Source organism: Bos javanicus, chromosome 1 (assembly GCF_032452875.1).
Source record: "Bos javanicus breed banteng chromosome 1, ARS-OSU_banteng_1.0, whole genome shotgun sequence".
NCBI classification, from domain to species: Eukaryota; Metazoa; Chordata; class Mammalia; order Artiodactyla; family Bovidae; genus Bos; species Bos javanicus.
In genome coordinates, this window is record NC_083868.1 from 96,103,876 (window position 1) to 96,123,418 (window position 19,543).

General features: G+C 42.2%; 1 protein-coding gene across 9 annotated transcripts in view; it reads left to right on the forward strand.

The window, feature by feature from the left end:
• The window catches only part of TNIK (TRAF2 and NCK interacting kinase), a 410,943-nt gene that overhangs the window by 72,764 nt on the left and 318,636 nt on the right, over positions 1-19,543 (forward strand). For all 9 annotated transcript variants that reach the window (XM_061415948.1, XM_061415967.1, XM_061415997.1 and 6 more), the window contains exon 2: positions 12,326-12,391. In XM_061415948.1, the coding sequence (XP_061271932.1) occupies positions 12,326-12,391 (66 nt within the window). The remainder of the gene's footprint in view (positions 1-12,325; positions 12,392-19,543) is intronic.

Here is a 19,543-nt window from a genome sequence, read left to right on the forward strand (position 1 = left end):
CATAGGGACACAAACCTTGAAGTAAAAAAATAGATCCCTTGTCAGAAACAGTGTGTGTAAGCATTGGCATTAATCAGCCATCGGTGCCATTCGTGGTGATGGATCAAGTGATGAACGGGGAGGGGCTCTGCCTGCTGCCAGATGACAGACTGCTGCCCAGGTTGATACTCAGGGGCTCTTGACAGTTTCTCCATGGCTTTTGGCTGTGCTGCTGCCCTCTGCAAGTGAGAGTCGTAGGGGATCGAGCCAGCTAACATTAACCTCCTCATCCCACAGAGAGAGCCTGTTGTCCACTGCAGGATTGCTGTAGGTGTGGGGAGAAAGCCTGGAAATGCTTGCAAGCACATGTGTGTCCTTGGTCTATTGTAAGCAGGTGGTTAACCTTTGGGGGACAGGGTTAAGGCTCTTTTTTTTTTTTTTTTCCAAAATGGAACCTTAGATGGTTTCCTAATCTTTCTTACTTAATTCTTTAGGCAATCAGTTCTTGTCTTTAAAGTCCATCAGCTGCAATTGCTATCCTTTTTCTTTATCTGAGCATCTTTGAAAAGGCAAAATGCCAAAATCTTTGCTAGTCTGGTTCCCATCATTTCGACCTCGTGTTGCTGGAAATACTGGAAAGTTACCTTGTCCTGACAGGCCTAGAGACATCCCACGTTTGTGTATCTCTGAACTGATACATTTCCCCGAACTGCTGTGTAATCTCTGCAACAACCTGACATCAGGAAGGAAGGGGGACGGGTGGGAGGGCTTTATGTGCGTATTGATCTTTAGAATGACTTGACATGTTTGAGCTGGAGTGACTGTGGGAGATTTGAGGGAAGTTTTGGAAGGTGGACATCGATCGCTTCTTGTCCAAAACCTGTGTCATGACCTAGTATTCTGGAGAATTCTCTCAGTCTACTTCGTGGAGTTAGTGTGCCTTTCCCTGACTGCAGTTGTATTGGAAATTGTCCCTGAAGAGAGTGGTCGGTTCTGTTTAGTCCACACGTGCACAGGCAGGTTTGTGGCCACGGCTTGGGGACTCCAGCTCAGAAAGGTTGAGACGGGCTGGCTGGTGAATTCTAACAGTTGACAAAGGATTTAAATACCTGTGTCCTCAGATCAAACTAAATAGCCAAGTTAATGTTGTAAGTCCTTCTCAGGTTGCTCATTTTAAAATTTTAATTTTCTAATCATCTAGGCCCATTTTCCCAATGTAAGCCAGAAAACAGCAATTAACAATTATGCAGAAATCTTTTTTTTTCTCCTGTAAGGAAACACACTTGACCCTTGGACAACACGGGTTTTAACTGCAGAGGTCTGCTTATAAACACGTTTTTTTCCAATAAATACCTACTACAGTTCTACACCATCCATGAATCCACTGATGCTGAACTGTGGAAACAGAGGGCCAAATGTAAAGTCATACACAGATTTTCAGCCCCCCAACCCCTGTGTTGTTCAAGGGTCAGCTGTAATTTGGAACTAAGCTAAATGTGAGTGTGAATATAGTCTGTGAACTGAGAAAAAAATATTTTGAAAAATGCCTTTCAAATCCCTTTCAATCTATGTTAATATATACTTGTGAACTACTGACTTGATTGTCTCAGTGATATCAACTTGGCAACGTGTGATAAATCTTGCTGCATTGTTTCTGGGTATGAAATAAATTCACTTCTCAACTCAAGTACCTGAAATGTACAACTGAAAGCTAGTGGCTACATCCTCCTTACCTTCCTCAAAGTTCCTGCTCGCTTGCCTTCCAGGCCCACTTTTTGAAAGACAGTGAGTGATTACTTTGGTTTATCAAAGGATTTTATTGTGCAGAGAATGACTAGAAGTCAAAGGACTTGGACTCTTGACCTAAATCTGCTACTAACTAGCTGAGACCTTGGACATGCCACTTCAGTTCTTTCTGTTGGAAAAACCTATGATTTTATGAGTATATAGGAGCTGCCTTGGAATCACTTTGTTCTGGAAAAAATGAGGAGAGGGATTTTATTGGTACAGTCTCAGAAACCCCTACTCCAAATGTCAGAGATCTTATCATACTATGGCTTTTGGTGGTAGAATTGGTGATGTGGGGACCTAATTCATCCAGCAACTGTTAATATATTGTCTATAATGTCCCAGTCACTTACCTAGGTGGTAGGGACACTGCAGTGAACAAAACCAGTATGATTCTTTCCTTCTTAGATTTTGCATTCTAGGAAAATGATTATTAAAAACACTTCTGAGTGCTTGGAATATGCCAGTCACTGCTTGAAATGTTTTCTGTATATTTTGTAATAATCCTACTGCTGTCATCACTATTGTACAGTTGAGGAATCTGAGGCACAGAGAAATTAAATGATATGTTTAAGGTCACAGAGCTAGGAAAAGGTGAAGGTGGGATCAGAATCAGGCTTTCTGGTTACAGTTTATGGTCTTAACTACTATGGTTTATTGCCTCTCACTGTCAATTACTTTGTTCACTTCAAGTAGTCAGTATTCTTTGTAGCTCAATCATCCCCTGCCTCTGCTGCTGACAATGCTGTCATCTTGGGCAGCTTTTAATGGTACCAGTGCCAACGGCAATGATAGTAGTAGCTTCTTTTTATTAAGAACTGCCATGTGTTGTGGGCATTGGTACCGTGTGTCCCAGATGGCACTACTGGTAAAGAACCCGTCTGCTGATGTAGGAGACATAAGAGATGTGGGTTCGATCCCTGGGTCAGGAAGATCCCCTGGAGGAGGACATGGCAACCCACTCCAGTACTCTTGCCTGAAGAATCCCATGGATGGAGGAGCCTGGCGGGCTACAGTCCACGGGTCACAAAGAGTCAGACATGACTGACGCAACTTACCGTGCATGCATGCACTGTGCATTGTGCTAAATGCTTTTCTCATCCTCAGAACAGTCCTCATGGGGGCTATTTTTTATCCTCCCTTTACAGTCTGGTCTTGGCTGCTGTCTCTACCACAAACTATTTAACCTTGAGCAACTTACCTAATTCTTAAAGCCTTTGTTTCATCACTGGAAAACTGGGGTTAGTAATATCTACTTGCTACAGTCGCTATGAAGATTAAATAGGAAAATGTATATAAAGCATTTAGGCCATTGTCTATCCCAGGGACAGCGATAATGGCTGTTATAGCTTAGGTCTCACTCCTATTAATCTGAGGAGCTGGGGTTCAGATTTCATTCTCAAGGCTGCTTTCTTGGGGACAGGCTGGAGCTGCTGAGTCCTGCTTGGAGCGGGGCAGCAGTGGCAGGCATGGGGGAAGCCGGTAAACTGCCTCTGGCTGCTGAGCAGCAGGTGGACCTGGGACCGGAACAGGAAGTGGAGAGGCTCTGGTCCGCCTTCCCAAGGGCTAGCAGCTACCACCATCGAGGACAGTGTCCCTTGAGGTCTGCCTGGGGCCATGTCCAAACACCAATACCATCTAGCCAAGCGCACCTGTAGGGCAGCTGGCATCATCGACTCGGCCTGCCCCAGCACCACCCTTCCCACAGGACAACCAGGGACACGTGCGGCTCAGGAGGTGCCCAGCTTGAATGGGACACAGCCTTGCAAAGACCACAGGCCAAGTGGGATTATCCCATTTTACAGATGGGTAAACCAGAATATGAGCGGTCACATAACTCTAGCGGAGCAGAATCTTGACTTGAAACCTAACTTTTTTACACCAACCCTCTGGTAGCTCTGCATAGTTTATATAGATGATCAAGTGAGAAAATTCAGCAACCAGTGTTTTATGTTATTTTATATATATATATATGTATATATATAATTTTTTAACCTGAATTATCTATTGCATTTGAGAGGCATGTCTTGGGCAGGATGTTAGTGAAGAGATCTGAGCTATATTGTAGGTCTTCCAGGAATATACTCTAGGAGCTCCTTGTCTTTTTCCTGCATGTCACTTGTCATCTTAATTTAATGATTGTGTGTGTGTAGTTAATGTGCTCATGCCTACTCCTTCATCAGACCGGAAGCATCAAGAGGCAGGGCCAGCGTACCACCTGCTTCCACTTCTGACATTAGGTGGGTGTGGAGGGTGCGGCTTCCCCGGTGCCCCTAGTGGTAAAGAACTGGTCTGTCAATGCAAGAGACGCCAGAGATGTGGGTTAGTTCGCTGGGTTTGGGAAGATCCTCTGGAGTAGGAAATGGCAACCCATTCCAGTATTCTTGCCTGGAAAATTCCATGGACAGAGGATCCTGGTGGGCTATACCCCACGGGGGTCACAAAGAGTTGGACACAACTAAGCATGCTCGTATTGCACTGGAGGCTTGTACCCAGGAACTGAATGGACCTCATCGTGGAAGGCAAGACCTTTGGCTTCTCAGACCCTCACATTAGAAGAGACAGTCAGTGAAAAATGATGGGAGGGACCTTGTCCGGCTGCCTGCGCATCACAGACTAGGATTGGGGGTGCTGGGTGCATCAGCACAGTGATTCCCAGTGCTCTGCTTACTTTGGAATAATGATGGTGTTGAGAAGCCTGAAAGCTCAAGATAAATATGGAGAGTTCTCCTACTGTTCCTGTTTTCTTTGTTCTGTTTTGCTTTTGTAAGCATATGCTTGTCAGTTAGGGCTGGAACCGAACAAAACAGCTGCTAAATATGGTTCTAAGAGAAATAACATTTTGGTCTTTTAGTTTAGAGTAAGCACAGTCTTTTGACAGATGTCAGTAGGGAATCTGGGGGTAGACAGTTATTCTAGGAGCCCTATCAGTCGTCCGTATTCTGTGGGGGTTTATTTCACCCTGCCACAGAACTGGTGACCTCAAGTGAGAGACCAGTCACAGAATGGCTGTGAGAGAAGTTTGGGAGAAGGGTTATCTAGAATCTATTGCATGCTCCCAATTTCTCTGTTGATTTCATTTTCAGAGGAGGGGGAAAGACTGGGAAGAATATGCATGATCTTTTATGATGCTAAGGAAGTAGCCATTCCTAGTTATATATTTAGGTTTGCCTTTTCCAGTCTTTGGGATTTAGTCCATATATGTTATTTAGTGTTCCAATAAATCCAATGTCATTCAGGGGACCTGGGAGAATTAATGTATAACTCAGTGACTGGGAGTATTAACTCCTAGATCTTAAATCACTCCACCCTGCTGAGAAGTCAGACTCGAGCCTGTCAATGCCACCTGAATTTCATCAGCTGATAGCTGAGAGAATTTTATTCCAGCATCCCAGGAAACCTCAAAATTGAATATGTCTTCCCAAGTGTCTCGCTAATTTCTAAAGAGACCCTTTTTTGTCCATAAATATCTGACCTGGTTTGTTATGCACCTGGTAGTCTGGTTAACAAACAATTGGTTTTCTTTTACTGGCTTAATAGTTGAAAATATTTGATACATAGACTGAATTTTCCTGTGGCATATTCCTTGTATATTAAATGAACTCTTTTTAAAGAGGAAAAGAAAGGAAGGAAAAGAGGTTAATATTTATTAACATCTTATTTAGGCCCTAAATTAGTCTGGACACCTTCACAGTCTTCATAGTACAACCCTGTCTGGGAGATACTATTGTTTCCATTTTACAGATGGAGAAACTGAGACAGAGGGCAGTTTTGAAACTTGCCGTCTAGCAAGTTTTAAATCAAGGGCTGGGAACTCAGATTCCATGAAGTAGCTGGGGTACTGACTGGTGAAGAGCCCAGGGAGTCTGACCAGTCACCCATCAATGGTACAACCTTGACTTAATGCTTTCTCTTTCCATGCCTCAGTTTCCTCCTTTGAAACCAAAGACAGCAACAGCACTCGCTTGATAGAGTTGTGATAATGAAATAACCTATTCATGGAAAATGCTTAGAATAGTACCTGGCACATAAGTGCTCATAAAATGTTAGTGATTATTGTGATTTTTATTATTATGACTAACCAAATTTGCCTTCATTAGTACTTGCTGAAAAGTTACATTTTCTTTCATGGAACAGCTTGTCTTTTGATATGTTGTTCTATTTCATTATGAAATAATGCAAACTACTCTACCTTAGAATTAAATTTTCTTTTCAGCCTTGCAGCAAAGGTTACAATATGAATAAAGGCATGTGTAGCCAACAGAGATTCCTAGATTCCTGACTTCGGTAAATGTCAACATGTGCTCTTTTCTCCTTGGTATACGTAACCTTCTTTCATGCTGCCCATCCCGGCTTTACGAGCTGCTAAGCAAATACGAGAGAAGAATTAAGCTGATTCTTGCCTCTTACCTTTCCTGTCTTTGTAACATGATCATTAGGCACAGTCTTCTGCTTGTTGCATTGTATATGGTCACTTCCTGACAAGCTGTTTTCTCCACTCACCTGAGGCACAGCTTACACCATTGGGCCTTATAATTTTCCTTAGAGCTGGGAATACCATAGGAGCTTATGCGTGTGATGTGTGCATGCTCAGTCTCTCAGTTGTATCTGACTCTGTGATCCCATGGACTTCTCTGTCCATGGGATTTTCCAGGCAAGAATACTGGAGTGGGTCGCCATTTCCTTCTCCAGGGGATCTTCCTAATCCAGGGATCGAACCTGCATGTCTTGTGTCTCTTGCATTGGCAGGCGGATTTTTTACCACTGTGCCATCTGGGAAGCCATACATGTGACAGTTTTGTGCAATTGGGAACTGGGTCAGGGTGTTGCGGAAGGGACAGTGTCTGGGACAGCTTTGTCTAGATGGAAAAAGAAACAAGGTAAATTTGTTAGACCTTTGGCTCTGCATTCTGATCCCCCCCCCCTTTTTTTTTAGCTTTTTATTTTGTATTGGAGTATAGCTGATTACCAATGCACAGCAGAGCAACTCAGCGATACATATACACGATCCCATTTTTTGCAACTTCCTTTCCTCATGTTGTGGAGCATGGGGAGTGGGACATCAGTCTTATTGGGAAAAGAGTTTTGTCTACCAGCTGTGTGTTGGACGCCATGCTAAGTGCTGGGAAACACTGAGATAAATACGCTCCAGAGCCTGCTCTCAGGCCATTTGTAATGCATCAAGGGGGAGAAATAGAAGAGGAGACCACACTGTATGAGAGGGGTTATCATGGAGTCGTGCACAGCGTGCTGTGGGTGCAGAGAGGTGGGGCACTAATTAGAGACAGGTTCACAGAGGAGGTGTGATGCTGGACCTTCAAGGATGGGCTTGCCTCAAAGAGAATGGTAGAAGGAATAACCTTGGCAGGCAGAAGGATGGAACACGAGGCTGCGACTGAAGGCTGGGCCTCAGAATGACAGATTCTTTACTTCCAATTTGAATTACGTTGTATAGGACTTTAAACTGTGGTATGTTGTGTTTAGAAATGTCTATTTTAGGAAGATGGGTGTGAAATATTGAAAGGAAGAGAGAATTGATTGAAAGTAAATAATCCCAGCAAAAGAGGGTGAGCCCCGTTGTATGAATGGATTGGAATAGGTGGATATAGTGGACTTTGGGACATGAAATCATGAGCACTTACTGCAAAACATGAGTATGGAACCCTGGGGTTGGCCCACCTTTAAGGGATAGGCAAAAGAAATAAAAATCTCTTTGAGAGACTGAGTAGTGTGATGGAAGAGGATGGAGAGCATGGATTCCAACAAGAGTGGTGACGCTCAGCAGTGTCAGTGCCTCATAGGGAACAACCAGGACAGGCTGAGAAGAGACCGTTGCAAACAAGAGATCCAGGTTGCTGTTGAGCCATGGGAGAAATGACTTTAGAGTCCTGCAAGAATGGAGAACACAGCTGAACACTTACAGTGCTCAAGCTATACCATGATTGCCAGGCAAAGTCTCTAACATTTATATGCATTTGTGTAAGGGAATATGCACAGACATCCAGCTACCCAGGCTCTTGGATTCAGGGAGAAGGGTGGGGGAATCTTAGTGTCAGCTCTCAGTTCAGGTGTTCCTGAACAGTAGCTCTGCCTGTGCTCTCTAGGGTCTCAGAGAGCCGATTTCTTTCCAAACACCATCATGACTCTGTGCTATTCTGTCTTATTACTGTGAGCATACTGGAGTAGGTAGATGCCTGGAGACTTTGCTTTCAATTGCAAGTGAAAGTGAAAGCGTTAGTCGCTTACGTGTCCGACTCTTTGTGACCTTATGGACTGTAACCCCCCAGGCTCCTCTGTCCATGGAATTCTCCAGGCAAGAATACTGAAGTGGGTTGCCATTTCCTTCTCCAGGGGATTTTCCCGACCCAGAGGTTGAACCCAGCCAGGTCTCCTGCATTGTAGGCAGATTCTTTACCGTGTGAGGCACAGGGAAAGCCTCATTTCTAGCCACAATGCTTACAGTGCTCTCTCCACTACTGAGGCACTCACTGTCCACCTGCTGGGAGTGTAGGCGGCTAGCGATACTGGGAATTGTTCTCGGCTGAAAGAATATCCCTTCACCCAAGATCATCACCTCTGGGACTGGGCTGGGGTCAGCCTGTATGTAATGACTGGTCATTGGAGGTGAGGCAGAGATCCCCTTGCCTCAAGGTAGGGTGATCCTGAAGAGTCATCCGGCTTCAGACCACCTGTGGGAGCAGATGGACTCTGTATTTCCTCCCCGTTGCTCTAGTTCCTTCATCTGCTCAGTGCAGACCCTCTTCACTCGCTCCCCACTGGTGTTGATTCTGAGGCACACCCTGACTAACTCCCTCTGTGTAAATCTCAGCCATTCTCAGAGTCTGTTTCCTGGGGAACCACCCTAACTTGATGATTGTTTCCAGTTTAGTTGCCTACCCAAGATGAGTTGCCATCAAACTCTGTAGTCCCTCTGACCTTTGCTTCTAAGCCCCCTGAGTGTGTCCAGCCTCTCTCTGAGCTGCTGGAATGAGAGTCCTGGCATTGAGTCTTCTTGAATCTGATTGGCAGGGCCACATGCCTGTGAGTGAACTATTTGAGGAGGGGAAGGAACCTAGAAGTCGGCTGCTTCACTCCTCCTGAGATCTCCCCTTTAAACCCCAGTCCCAATGAGAGGTTTGTGAGGTAGGGTGACCCCTTGGTGTAGAAGGGTGTCCCTACTCTGCACCCTGTTTTTGCTTCTGCCTCCCCTTCCACAACCCTCCCCTGCTTCCCAGGCTCCTTAAGGCAGTTAGTAGTCCCATGGACGGAGGAGCCTGGAAGGCTGCAGTCCATGGGGTCGCTGAGGGTCGGACACAACTGAACGACTTCACTTTCACTTTTCACTTTCATGCATTGGAGAAGGAAATGGCAACCCACTCCAGTGTTCTTGCCTGGAGAATCCCAGGGATGGGGGAGCCTGGTGGGCTGCCGTCTATGGGGTCGCACAGAGTCAGACACGACTGAAGCGACTTAGCAGCAGCCTCAGCAGCAGTCGCCGTCCTACATCTTGGGGCTTCCCTTGATATCTCAGTTGGTAAAGAATCCACCTGCAATGCAGGAGACCTTGGTTCAATTCCTGGGTCAAGAAGATCATGTCTACCTTGTAGAATTCTTGCCAGGGTTACAGATAATACATGTAAGTGTGTTTAGCACATAGTAGGGGCTCAATAAATGAATGCATTCATTCATTCACTCACTCATTCAACACTTACTGAGGATAGGCTACCCACTCCAGTATTCTTGGGCTTCCCTTGTGGCTCAGCTGGTAAAGAATCCACCTGCAATGCGGGAGACCTGGGTTCAATCCCTGGGTTGGGAAGATCTCCTGGAGAAGGGAAAGGCTACCCACTCCAGTATTCTGGCCTGGGAATTTCATGCACTGTATGGGGTTGCAAAGAGTCAGACACGACTGAGTGGCTTTCACTTTCCCTTTCATCCTACATCTCCTTTCTTTCGTTCATTTTTTTTTTTTTTCTACGTCAAGAAAAATGAACGTTGAAAACACAGTCGAGGTATTTCAAGCAAATGTAGAACCTCTCTTGAAATTTGTTGCAGAAACACCACTGAGCAAACAAACTACTAGGAAGCGCAGCTTAGAAACAAACAGCAGCTGCCACCGTTTGTGGGCTTCTCTCCCCCCCCACCTCCCCCACCCCAATTTTCCTCACTTCTTTCTAACTCCGTTTGTAATAAAACCTACTGCTCTAATGGTCTAGTAGTTTAACAAGCACAATTTTTCTTTCCCATCTTGAGGCGCCTCCCGGGTGGCCTTGACAGTGACTTTTAGCTCTGGGATCACCATGCTCAGAGCTCTAGGCCCTTTCACCACTTTGTCCTGTCTTATGGTTCTGTCTGGGACTTTGTCCACACCTCCCTGACCAAGTGAGGCAGAGATGGAATTTCTGGACTTCTCCATCAGTCTGGAGTGGGGTTTCTTGCCTTCCTGGCTTTATAACAATGGATAATGCTAATTCCAGTTTTGTGAGTGACTAAGTGCTTCAACTGTTCTTTGTCTTACTATTTTTCTCAACTTGTTTTCTATGTGGGATTTTTTTTAATGCATGCTTTAAAAGAATATTTCTATTTATATATCTGACCGGGTCTTAGTTGTGGCACATGGGATCTTCAATCTTCGCTGTGGCATGTAGGGTCTTTAGTTGAGGCTCTTGAGATCTTTTATTTACTTATTTTTTTTTTAATTATTTATTTGGCTGTGCTGGGTCTTAGTTGTGACATGGGAGATCTTTTAGTCGGGGCAGGTGAGCTCTTAGTTGCAGCACATGGGACCCAGTTCCTTGACCAAGGATCGAACCCGGGGCCACTGCATTGGGAGCGTAGAGTCTTAGCCACTGAACCACGAGTAAAGTCCCTCTATGAGGGATCTTTGAAGGCACATCGTAAAGCGCTTTTCTTGGGCCTGACTTAATAAAAGCTGTCACTTTAATGAGCTCTAATTTGTCACATTCAACTCATTTATCTTCTTCTCCATGAATATGAGCACTTCTCCCTTTAAATGTTATAGAGGTGTGGGATTCCTCAGCTTAAAAACGATTCCTATTAGATTGGTGACTCCGGGCAGGTGGGTGCTAAGCCCTCACCTGCTCTTTCCCAGGACTCTCCTGGGTAGATGTCATCCCCGTTTTATCTGCACAGAGACTGAATCATTCTTCCAGAGGGTCCTGGATTCAGGCAGCCACACCAGACAGAGCTGGTGTTCAGCTCAGGTCTGTCTGAACCTAAAATCCAAAAAGGTCTGTCTAAAAACCTAAAGGTCTGTCTGATTTCCCCTCTGCCACTCAGTCACTGCCTTGCCATTTGGCAGTGTTCTGAAAACCTGTTGACTGGAGATGGGAAATGCTTTCTAGGTCAGAGGCTGAAGGCTTTTTCATTTGTCCCTCAGTGTTTGTCATTGTTGTTTTGTTTAATGTGTGTGTTTTTTAGGTGAGTTCATGCCTAACATTTAAAAATGAGGAGATCTCACGTTATGCAAAATGTTCAATTTCATTTCATTTTAAACCTGGTAAGACTGTGCTCATAGGTTGAAGCAACAGCTATTGGTTCCACTTAGACACCCCCCTCCACCTGCAAAGGAGATGTGACTTCCTCCGTTTGCCAAAGGCCTCCGTGGCCCACCACACTCTTCTCTGTTACTTGCTTGCCCTCTGTGGACATGTGCGTTTGTGATTCCTGATCTAGGCCTTTAAAGAAATCATTTCCCTCCAAGTAGGAATCAGAAGAGATCCAAGTCACTTTTTGCCTGTGAATTGAGTTTTATAAGCTTTGATTTTTCTTTTTGACTTCTGGGGTTGGTAGTTCAGGAATAATAGACACAATTATTGGATATTTACTGAGCACGGGAACATTTAGGTGACTCTCAGGATTAGCAGACACCTGTTCATGGATAAGAATGTGCGTCATTCTCCAGTTTCCTTTGCATTCTGGGTCCTGCCAGGACCCTCCCAGTCCTGCAAGAACTGGAGCCTGTCTGCAAAAGTGTGTTTTGCAGAGGCAGCATTGTCGGGAAGGGAGATGAATTCAGAGGAATACCTTCTGAGAGGAAGTTAGGTGGATTCCATTTTCTCTTGAAAACCGTTGACCAGCGCCGGAAGATTGCCCCATGGTATAGTAGTGCTCCTCTCTCAACTGCCAGCGTTCTCTGCAGCCAGCAGATCAGAAATGTCAAACAGAAAGATCTTAAAAATTAGAAACCCCTTAAATTGATGTGTCTTTCATTTTATGCCAATGTACCTACAAGTGTGTTTCCATTTGACAGTACGAAATGGGTTAATTCTTTTTTTTTTTTATTGTTTCCATGAAAGTCTTGTCTCCTTTTGTCTGATTTAAACACATCTCATAGAAGTGTAAAATAGAAACAAATGGATTTTGTCTCATTTCATAGCTGCAGCTGAATTAAATTTTAATACTCTTTAATATTAACATAAGAGAGCCTCCCCAAAGCTGTTATTTATTTGCTAATTTTAAATGTGCATTTGCTTTTGATTAAGACAACAGCTAGAGTATTGTTTTGAATTTTTATTGCTTATTTCTTTTCTTTCAGGACCCCGCAGGAATCTTTGAATTGGTGGAACTTGTTGGCAACGGAACATATGGACAAGTATATAAGGTAAGTTCATTGAGCTTGAACATGGCTCGTGTGTGGTTTCGGTTCATGAATGCTGAATAGCAGTACTGTCTTTTCTCATACATGTCTCATAACAGATTTAAAATGAAATAATATACTTGTTAATTGACTCTCCATCTTTTTAAATGAATCTGTAGTCCCATTGCCTAAACTGGATTCCTAAACTTTGGGCATTTCCATTCATTATATGTTACGGAGCTTATATCTGACGTGTGAATTCTAACGGTACATATTTGAACCTCTCTGAAGTGTTTAGTTTCGTTAATCGCTGCCAGAACTGGTTTTTAAAGGCGCAAATGATGCTATTTACTTTAGAAATTTAAACTGTTAAAGTATAGCAGCTGGAAAAGGAGATTTGCTACTGGCCTAGGGCATGAGTTAAATGAGTTTAGTGAACAGTGTTTGGAGAACACTGGCTGCCTCACAAAGGCAGGACTAATGGCAGCAGTGACTCTTACAAAATAGGAAATAATTAAAAGCTAAACTTGAGGTTGAGTTGAGGAATAAAATGTTCTTGTTCTTATACTGATTTTGCTTTCAGATTCACCTTAAACATGCTTTTAAAAGATATTTTCTCCCAGTAAATGACCTAAAAAAGTGATTGTTTAGAAAAGTGGCTTGATTCTCCTGATTATCAAAAGAAAATCGAAATTACCTTTTTGGACTAAAGCTCGGGGGGTTTTAGTGAATGAGCTATTGAAATAAATGCCTTCAAAACAGACCAACTGTTTCCTCATGATTATTTCAAGAGGAGTATCTATCACTTTTCCTAAGTGGTAGTGATATGAGATGACATTTCAACTGTAAATTCTCTGTCTTGTTCTGTTAAAAATTTCCTTCTTTGAATCTTAAACGTCTCTTAGTTGATTAAATTATTGAAGTCCACTAGATTGTAATATTTTCAGTACTGTAGAATGTCAAAAGAATATGTGTGTTTATATTTAAGTGTATGTAAATTATAAACATTTTAACTTTTTTTTTTTACCAAGTGGTACCCTTTGAAAATTTCTCTCAGGAAAATTTCTCTCTTGCAAAATTTGATTATTTCCTAAAAGGTCAACCCCCTGCAATTAGAAAGAATGTAGTCTACCACAACTGTTCACTTGATGTTGATCCTGTCTGACACAAGAAAGAAAGGTGTCTCAGCAAATGCTTTTAAATACTTTCAGTGAAGATAATTAGGTTGGAAGATTGTGTTATTGCATTTTGAGAAATTGGATTGAACTTGTGAATTAATGTGAGCTAATGAATTAAGCCCTGATTTAGGCAGAAAATTACTTCTGATTTGCTGTCAATATGGAGAAACAACTCTGTATAATGCTGTTGCTTTTACAGTGCCATTCCCTTGTGCTGTGCTTCCCACCTGTGGAATGCACGTTTGGAAGGTGACTCACAGCTTCGTCCACTAATAAGAGGTGGACTGTACACTCCTGCAAGAGAGGATGATAACGAGATAAGGATTCTCAGTTAAGGATGAGAATGTTTGGAAAATCCAAAATTAGCCCTAATTTTTTGGGTACCTGAGGAAAAAAAACAAGTGGCAAGAGGTCTCAGCTCTTTAGAGAGGAAAGAAATACACTAACTAAGTTGCAAACACTGTTGTTCCAAAGGGTGCCCTTCTCTTAGTGGTTGATTCAGAAGTGTGGCCCCTCTCACGGTGAGGGGAGACTGCAAAGCTGGCCATGGCGACCACATTGGATTTGCAGACAGGAGACTTGGTTTCTTGTTCCAGCCCTTTGTGTTTTGTGGCACCGAAGCTTTTCTGTGCAATAGTCAAGTGAGAGTGTTGCTATAAATGCTTTGGGGACTTGGAATGATTTATCTGAAGAATTAAACCTCCATACCCGGTTAAGGATTGGGTTTCTAGGCAACCCAGATGACATTAGGTGGCACCCCCTCCAGGACAGAGACACCTGGGTTTCCTGAGTCACTAATCCAATCCTGCCGTTACTCTGAGCTCTGAAGGATTAAAGCTTAATAAAACTGCCAAACCGGATTTCAACTATACGTGAACCTTAAGAGAAATAAGTTAGGAAGTGATTGTTCACATTATAGGTTATATTTAACCTTTATGGAATAGGTATATTTTTAAAATACTGTACACATGAATATAAATTTTATAGCCCTAGGAACAGATTTCTATATCAAAAATTCTATGATAAATACTTTCTTTACATTAAATATTAAATCTTTTAATTTTTGTAACTCTAGCTTTTGTTGTTCCTAGATTTCATAAAATGAGGTATAATTTTATGAACAATGATGTGGATGTAGCCTTTCTTTTCTGGAAAGATTCTTAAAAGTTTCTTTTAATAAGTTGTCCTAAAAGAGTCATAACATAATTTTACTTACAAATAGTTTTTTTTTAAGATGTAGAATCTTTTTTAAAAATTAATTATTTAGTTTTTGGCTGTGTTGGATCTTCATTGCTCCTTGGGCTTTTCTCTAGCTGCAACAAGGGGGGCCATTCTCTAGTTGCGGTGTTCAGGCTTCTCATTGCAGTGGCTTCTCTTGCTGCAGAAGACGGGCTCTCAAGTGCTTGGGCTTCAGTCGTTGTGGCCTCTGGGCTCAGTAGTCGTGGCTCCCGGGCTCTGGAGCACAGGCTTAATGGTTGTGGTGCATAGGCTTAGCTGCTCCACGGCGTGTGGGATCTTCCTGGACCAGGGATCATGTCTCCTGCACTGGCAGGCTTATTCTGTACCACTGAGCCACCAGGGAAGCCCTACAAGTAGTTTTTTAAGAAGCATATTTAATTGAATACACAAAAGTATATGTAGATATTAAGAGAATGTTGCTTGGAGTATATCTTCATTTAAGCCACATACATCCAGATGTGGAAATATATTTTATATAAAGGTCATTTAGTTACATTTAGCTTTTTGAAGTAGCTTCTAGTTGTACTCCCAAGTCTAACGTGGTCTCTCTGTCCTTGGAAAGTTAGATTTGTCTTTTGCATTTTGGTCCTGTGTGGTCAGGTGGCAGTTCAGTATCTGGTTTTTGCTTTACTTACTAGACAGAATACATAAATAATGAAGAATAGAGAGTCTCTGTCAGGGTTTGTTTTTTTTTAATGAGGAAATCATCTTCTTGGGCCTATAATACTGAAAAAATGAAGTTGCTCAGTCGTGTCCAACTCTTTGCGACCCCATGGACTGTAGACTACCAGGGTCCTCTGACCATGGGGATTTTCCAGGCAAGAATACTGAAGTGGGTTGCCATTTCCTTCTTGGGCCTATGGCTCCCATTAAAAAATAAACCAAGAAAACGCCACATACCTGCTTGCTAGAGACTTTGGCTGTTAATTAGCATGCCGTTTATTGGGACCTGATGAAATCCAATTTCATCACATTTTTGTTAAAATAGAGTAATTGTTTTAATAGATGCAAATAATTGTTTAATGTTCATTGCTAAAACACCACTAAATCTTAGCCACAATTTTCAGAAATGAATGTTCATCTATCCTGTTTCTTAATTCGTCCTTTGGAAATATATATTGATGATTGCAGAGGTGAAGACCTTATTACTGAGTGACAGTGTAAATCAGGAATATGGTAGATTCCTCTGTATCTCTGAGGTTTCTCTTAAAACTTCCTCTAGGTTGTAAAGTATGAGATCAAGAGGCAATGTTCGTTATAGTGGTTATAGTGCTTGTGGAGAGAGAACACTGAAACTGTGTGTTTGTGTGTATGTGTTTTCAAAGGGTTGCAAACTTTATAGATATGTGACCTACCTTATAGGTTATCTCAGAGAAGGCAATGGCACCCACTCCAGTACTCTTGCCTGGAGAATCCCATGGACGGAGGAGCCTGGTGGGCTGCAGTCCATGAGGTCACTAAGAGTTGGACATGACTGAGCGACTTCACTTTCACTTTTCACTTTCATGCATTGGAGAAGGAAATGGCAACCCACTCCAGTATTCTTGCCTGGAGAATCCCAGGGACGGGGGAGCCTGGTGGGCTGCCGTCTATGGGGTCGCACAGAGTCGGACATGACTGAAGTGACTTAGCAGCAGCAGCATAGGTTATCTAGCCCAGTCATTCCTCTGCTAGCAGTCTGTTCATCCTTGATCACCTCCACGCATGTAGAACTCATTGCCTTCCAGTCATCCTATTTACTTGCAGTTTTCTTTGAATGTTCATTGTCATATTGAGCCAAGATTCTGCCTTCCTGAAATGTTTACCAGTGCAAGCTCATTCCATGTAACTGTTTAAAAAAAAAAAAAATTAAATCCTCTTCCATAAGAACGTAGTCCTTCAAAAAACTTCTCTCTTCTTCCCCCAAACACATATTTGTGTCTCCTGGTCTCCAGGCATTAGAGCCTCAATTGCTTAATTCTTCCTATGACTTAGACTTGAGGTCTTTCATTATCTTGACTTTTGTCCTGAAACAATTCTAACATATTAGTGAAAATAATATTTGATACTATAAAATAGTATTTTCTATGTCATAAAGCATCTTGTATATATAATCTGATTTCTGATTTAATTTCGATAATAATTTCATGAAAACCTTGCTCTTACTTCAGGGTCTTTATCGAAACAGTTCTCTCTATCTAGAACACTCTCTCCTCAGCTTCCTCATGACCCGGTGTTTGTCTTTCAGAACCCAGCGCACATGTTACCTCCTCAAGGAATCTACTTTTCAGGCAGCCACTGCTACTGCCCTCCTCCCGCACTGACTTTCTCTATCACATCAACTTATTTCTTTGCCTTTGTGGCATTGACATTCTCTGAAATTATCTTACGTCTTTGTTTATGTATATATTAAACAGTTGAAATGCACCATAAAGGAAAAATAAGGATAGGGGCCTAGTCTGTCTAGGAATTGTATCCAGCATCTGGTATATACCAAATGGTGACCTGTGTGGGGCCCAGAGTTGAGCTCTGTTAATTAATAATAGAATTAATAATAATTCTATCTGTATTTGTTCCTAGTATTTTTTCAGCATTTTCCATAAAATATCTGCTTACTTCAGATATGCATATATGGACAAAAATAATCAACAGAATTCTCTACTTGTTTCTTATGGTAGGATCTGGGTGTGGATTTTATGTTAAATTAATTTTTGATAGTCTGTGGAAGCAAGCCCCATTCTGGAACTTTACAAATGAAGCAAATCAGTTTTCTGAGGTTCAGTCCCTGGTAGAGGTTCCTAAACTTTACTATGTGAAACAAGTGTTTGAGAAGTGATTAAAAATGTAGATTTCCAGGCCTAACCTCTTAAGTCTTGTTCAGTAGGTCTGGCTGGGATCCAGGAATCTGCACTTCTAATAAGTTTATAGATTCTTGCTGATGTTCAGAGCCCTGGGGCCACACCTCCAGAAACTCTGCAAAAATGATTGTCAGTTACCCTGTAGTAGGGCTGCCAGGTGGCACTAATGGTAAAGAACTCGCCTGCCAGTGCAGGAGACATAAGAGAGTTGGGCTCAATCCCTGGGTCAGAAAGATCCCCAGGAGAAGGAAATGGCAACCCACTCCAGTATCCTTGCCTGGAGAATCCCATGGACAGAAGAGCCTGGCAGGCTACAGTCCATAGGGTAGGAGAGTTGAACATGACTGAGTGACTTTGCATGCATGCAGGGCTACTTGAGTGAATGTTAATCCCAATGTTTTTTGTAATCATTTAAGAGTTTTTATGCTGACTCTAACATGCATAAACTGAGAAAAGTTAAAAAAACACAAAGATTTTGATTTGGGATTTGATGCTAGCCAGGTTTGACATACTCATTCTGAGATTTGACTTTTGCTGTTTTTATTTGACATGCTTATGATTACAGGTAAGGTTGTTTCTGAATAATTCAACTCAAAACCTGAGAATTGAAAGGGTCAAAACTGACCTGGTATAGTAGAAGAATCTGAGCCCACTGCATGAGAATTCCTTACATTTGTATATTGGGATCTCTTAATAAACCATCTGTTGAAATAAGACAAAGCATTTTAATAGTAAGCTTATTAACAATCTTAATATGGAGGTGATTCTGTGACATACTTAGGATTCAGCATAGTTTATCATAGTCTCTTCTAATGAATCATGAATCATGCTGTTCACTTCTTGTTTGGTAAGGAGTGATTATAGGAGAATGTCAAATTTTTTAGATAATAATGGCATTTGCTTTTTTAAACAAGAATTCCAATATAAAGAATACATTATTTCATATTTGTTGAGTGCCAGTGCAAAGGCCCTGTGCTTTGTATGGGGAGAATGCAGAGTCAGTCAAGGGGGTTCCTAGTCTCAGAAGTGTGCGATCAGGTTAACTAATTATTGTGTGCTAACGTTTTCGAACGTTGTGTCTTAGTTACTTTTCATGATTTTATAGGGGAGGAAACCAAAGCACACTTATTAAACCACATTATCCCTTAAAGGCAGGGTTTCTCAACCTTGGCACTGTTGACATTTGGACCAAATAACTCTTTGTTGTCGGGGTGTTGTCCTGTGCATCATAGGGTGTTTAGCCGCATCCTTGGCCTCTACCTATGAGATGCCAGGAGCACCCCCAAAGTCTTGACAATCAGAAATGTTTCCAGACATTGCCAGGAGTCTCCTGGGGGGTAAAATTGTCTCCCTCCCTGCCCCACTCAAGGACAACTTCTATAAGGATAAGACAATATAGCAAAAACTCTTAAAACTGGACAGAGACAGTGGGAGTATAAAATGTGGAGCATCGTGAATCAGACTGGGGACCTGAATGGACTATGGGAAGGCATTTGGAAGAAGCTTGGAGGCCTTGGCATCTGTACATCGTGGGATGTAATTTAGCATTTTCATAAGTGGAAAGAAGTGTAATGAAAAGGAGTTTAGAGCAGATCTGTCTTTCCTGTTCTCTTATAAACCAGGCTCTTAGGCGAGATCTAATATGTTGATTGCCTTTAAAAATAATTTTTGTACTGTTTATAGTGACAGATTATCTATTAAAATAAATTAATGATATAGCCCAAGGGTACTAGTTGGTTTCTTTAAATTTTCTTAAAAAAAGGTAGCTACCAAAAATACCCCAGCACTATTTTTCTAGGAGTGTAGAAACTGATTTTTAACATCAAATAGATATTTTAAAAGATGTCTCCAAGATGCTGTAGCACATATGAAGCATTGTTCCTAGTCATAGGTTCATTTGACCATGGCTAAGCCTTTGGGAT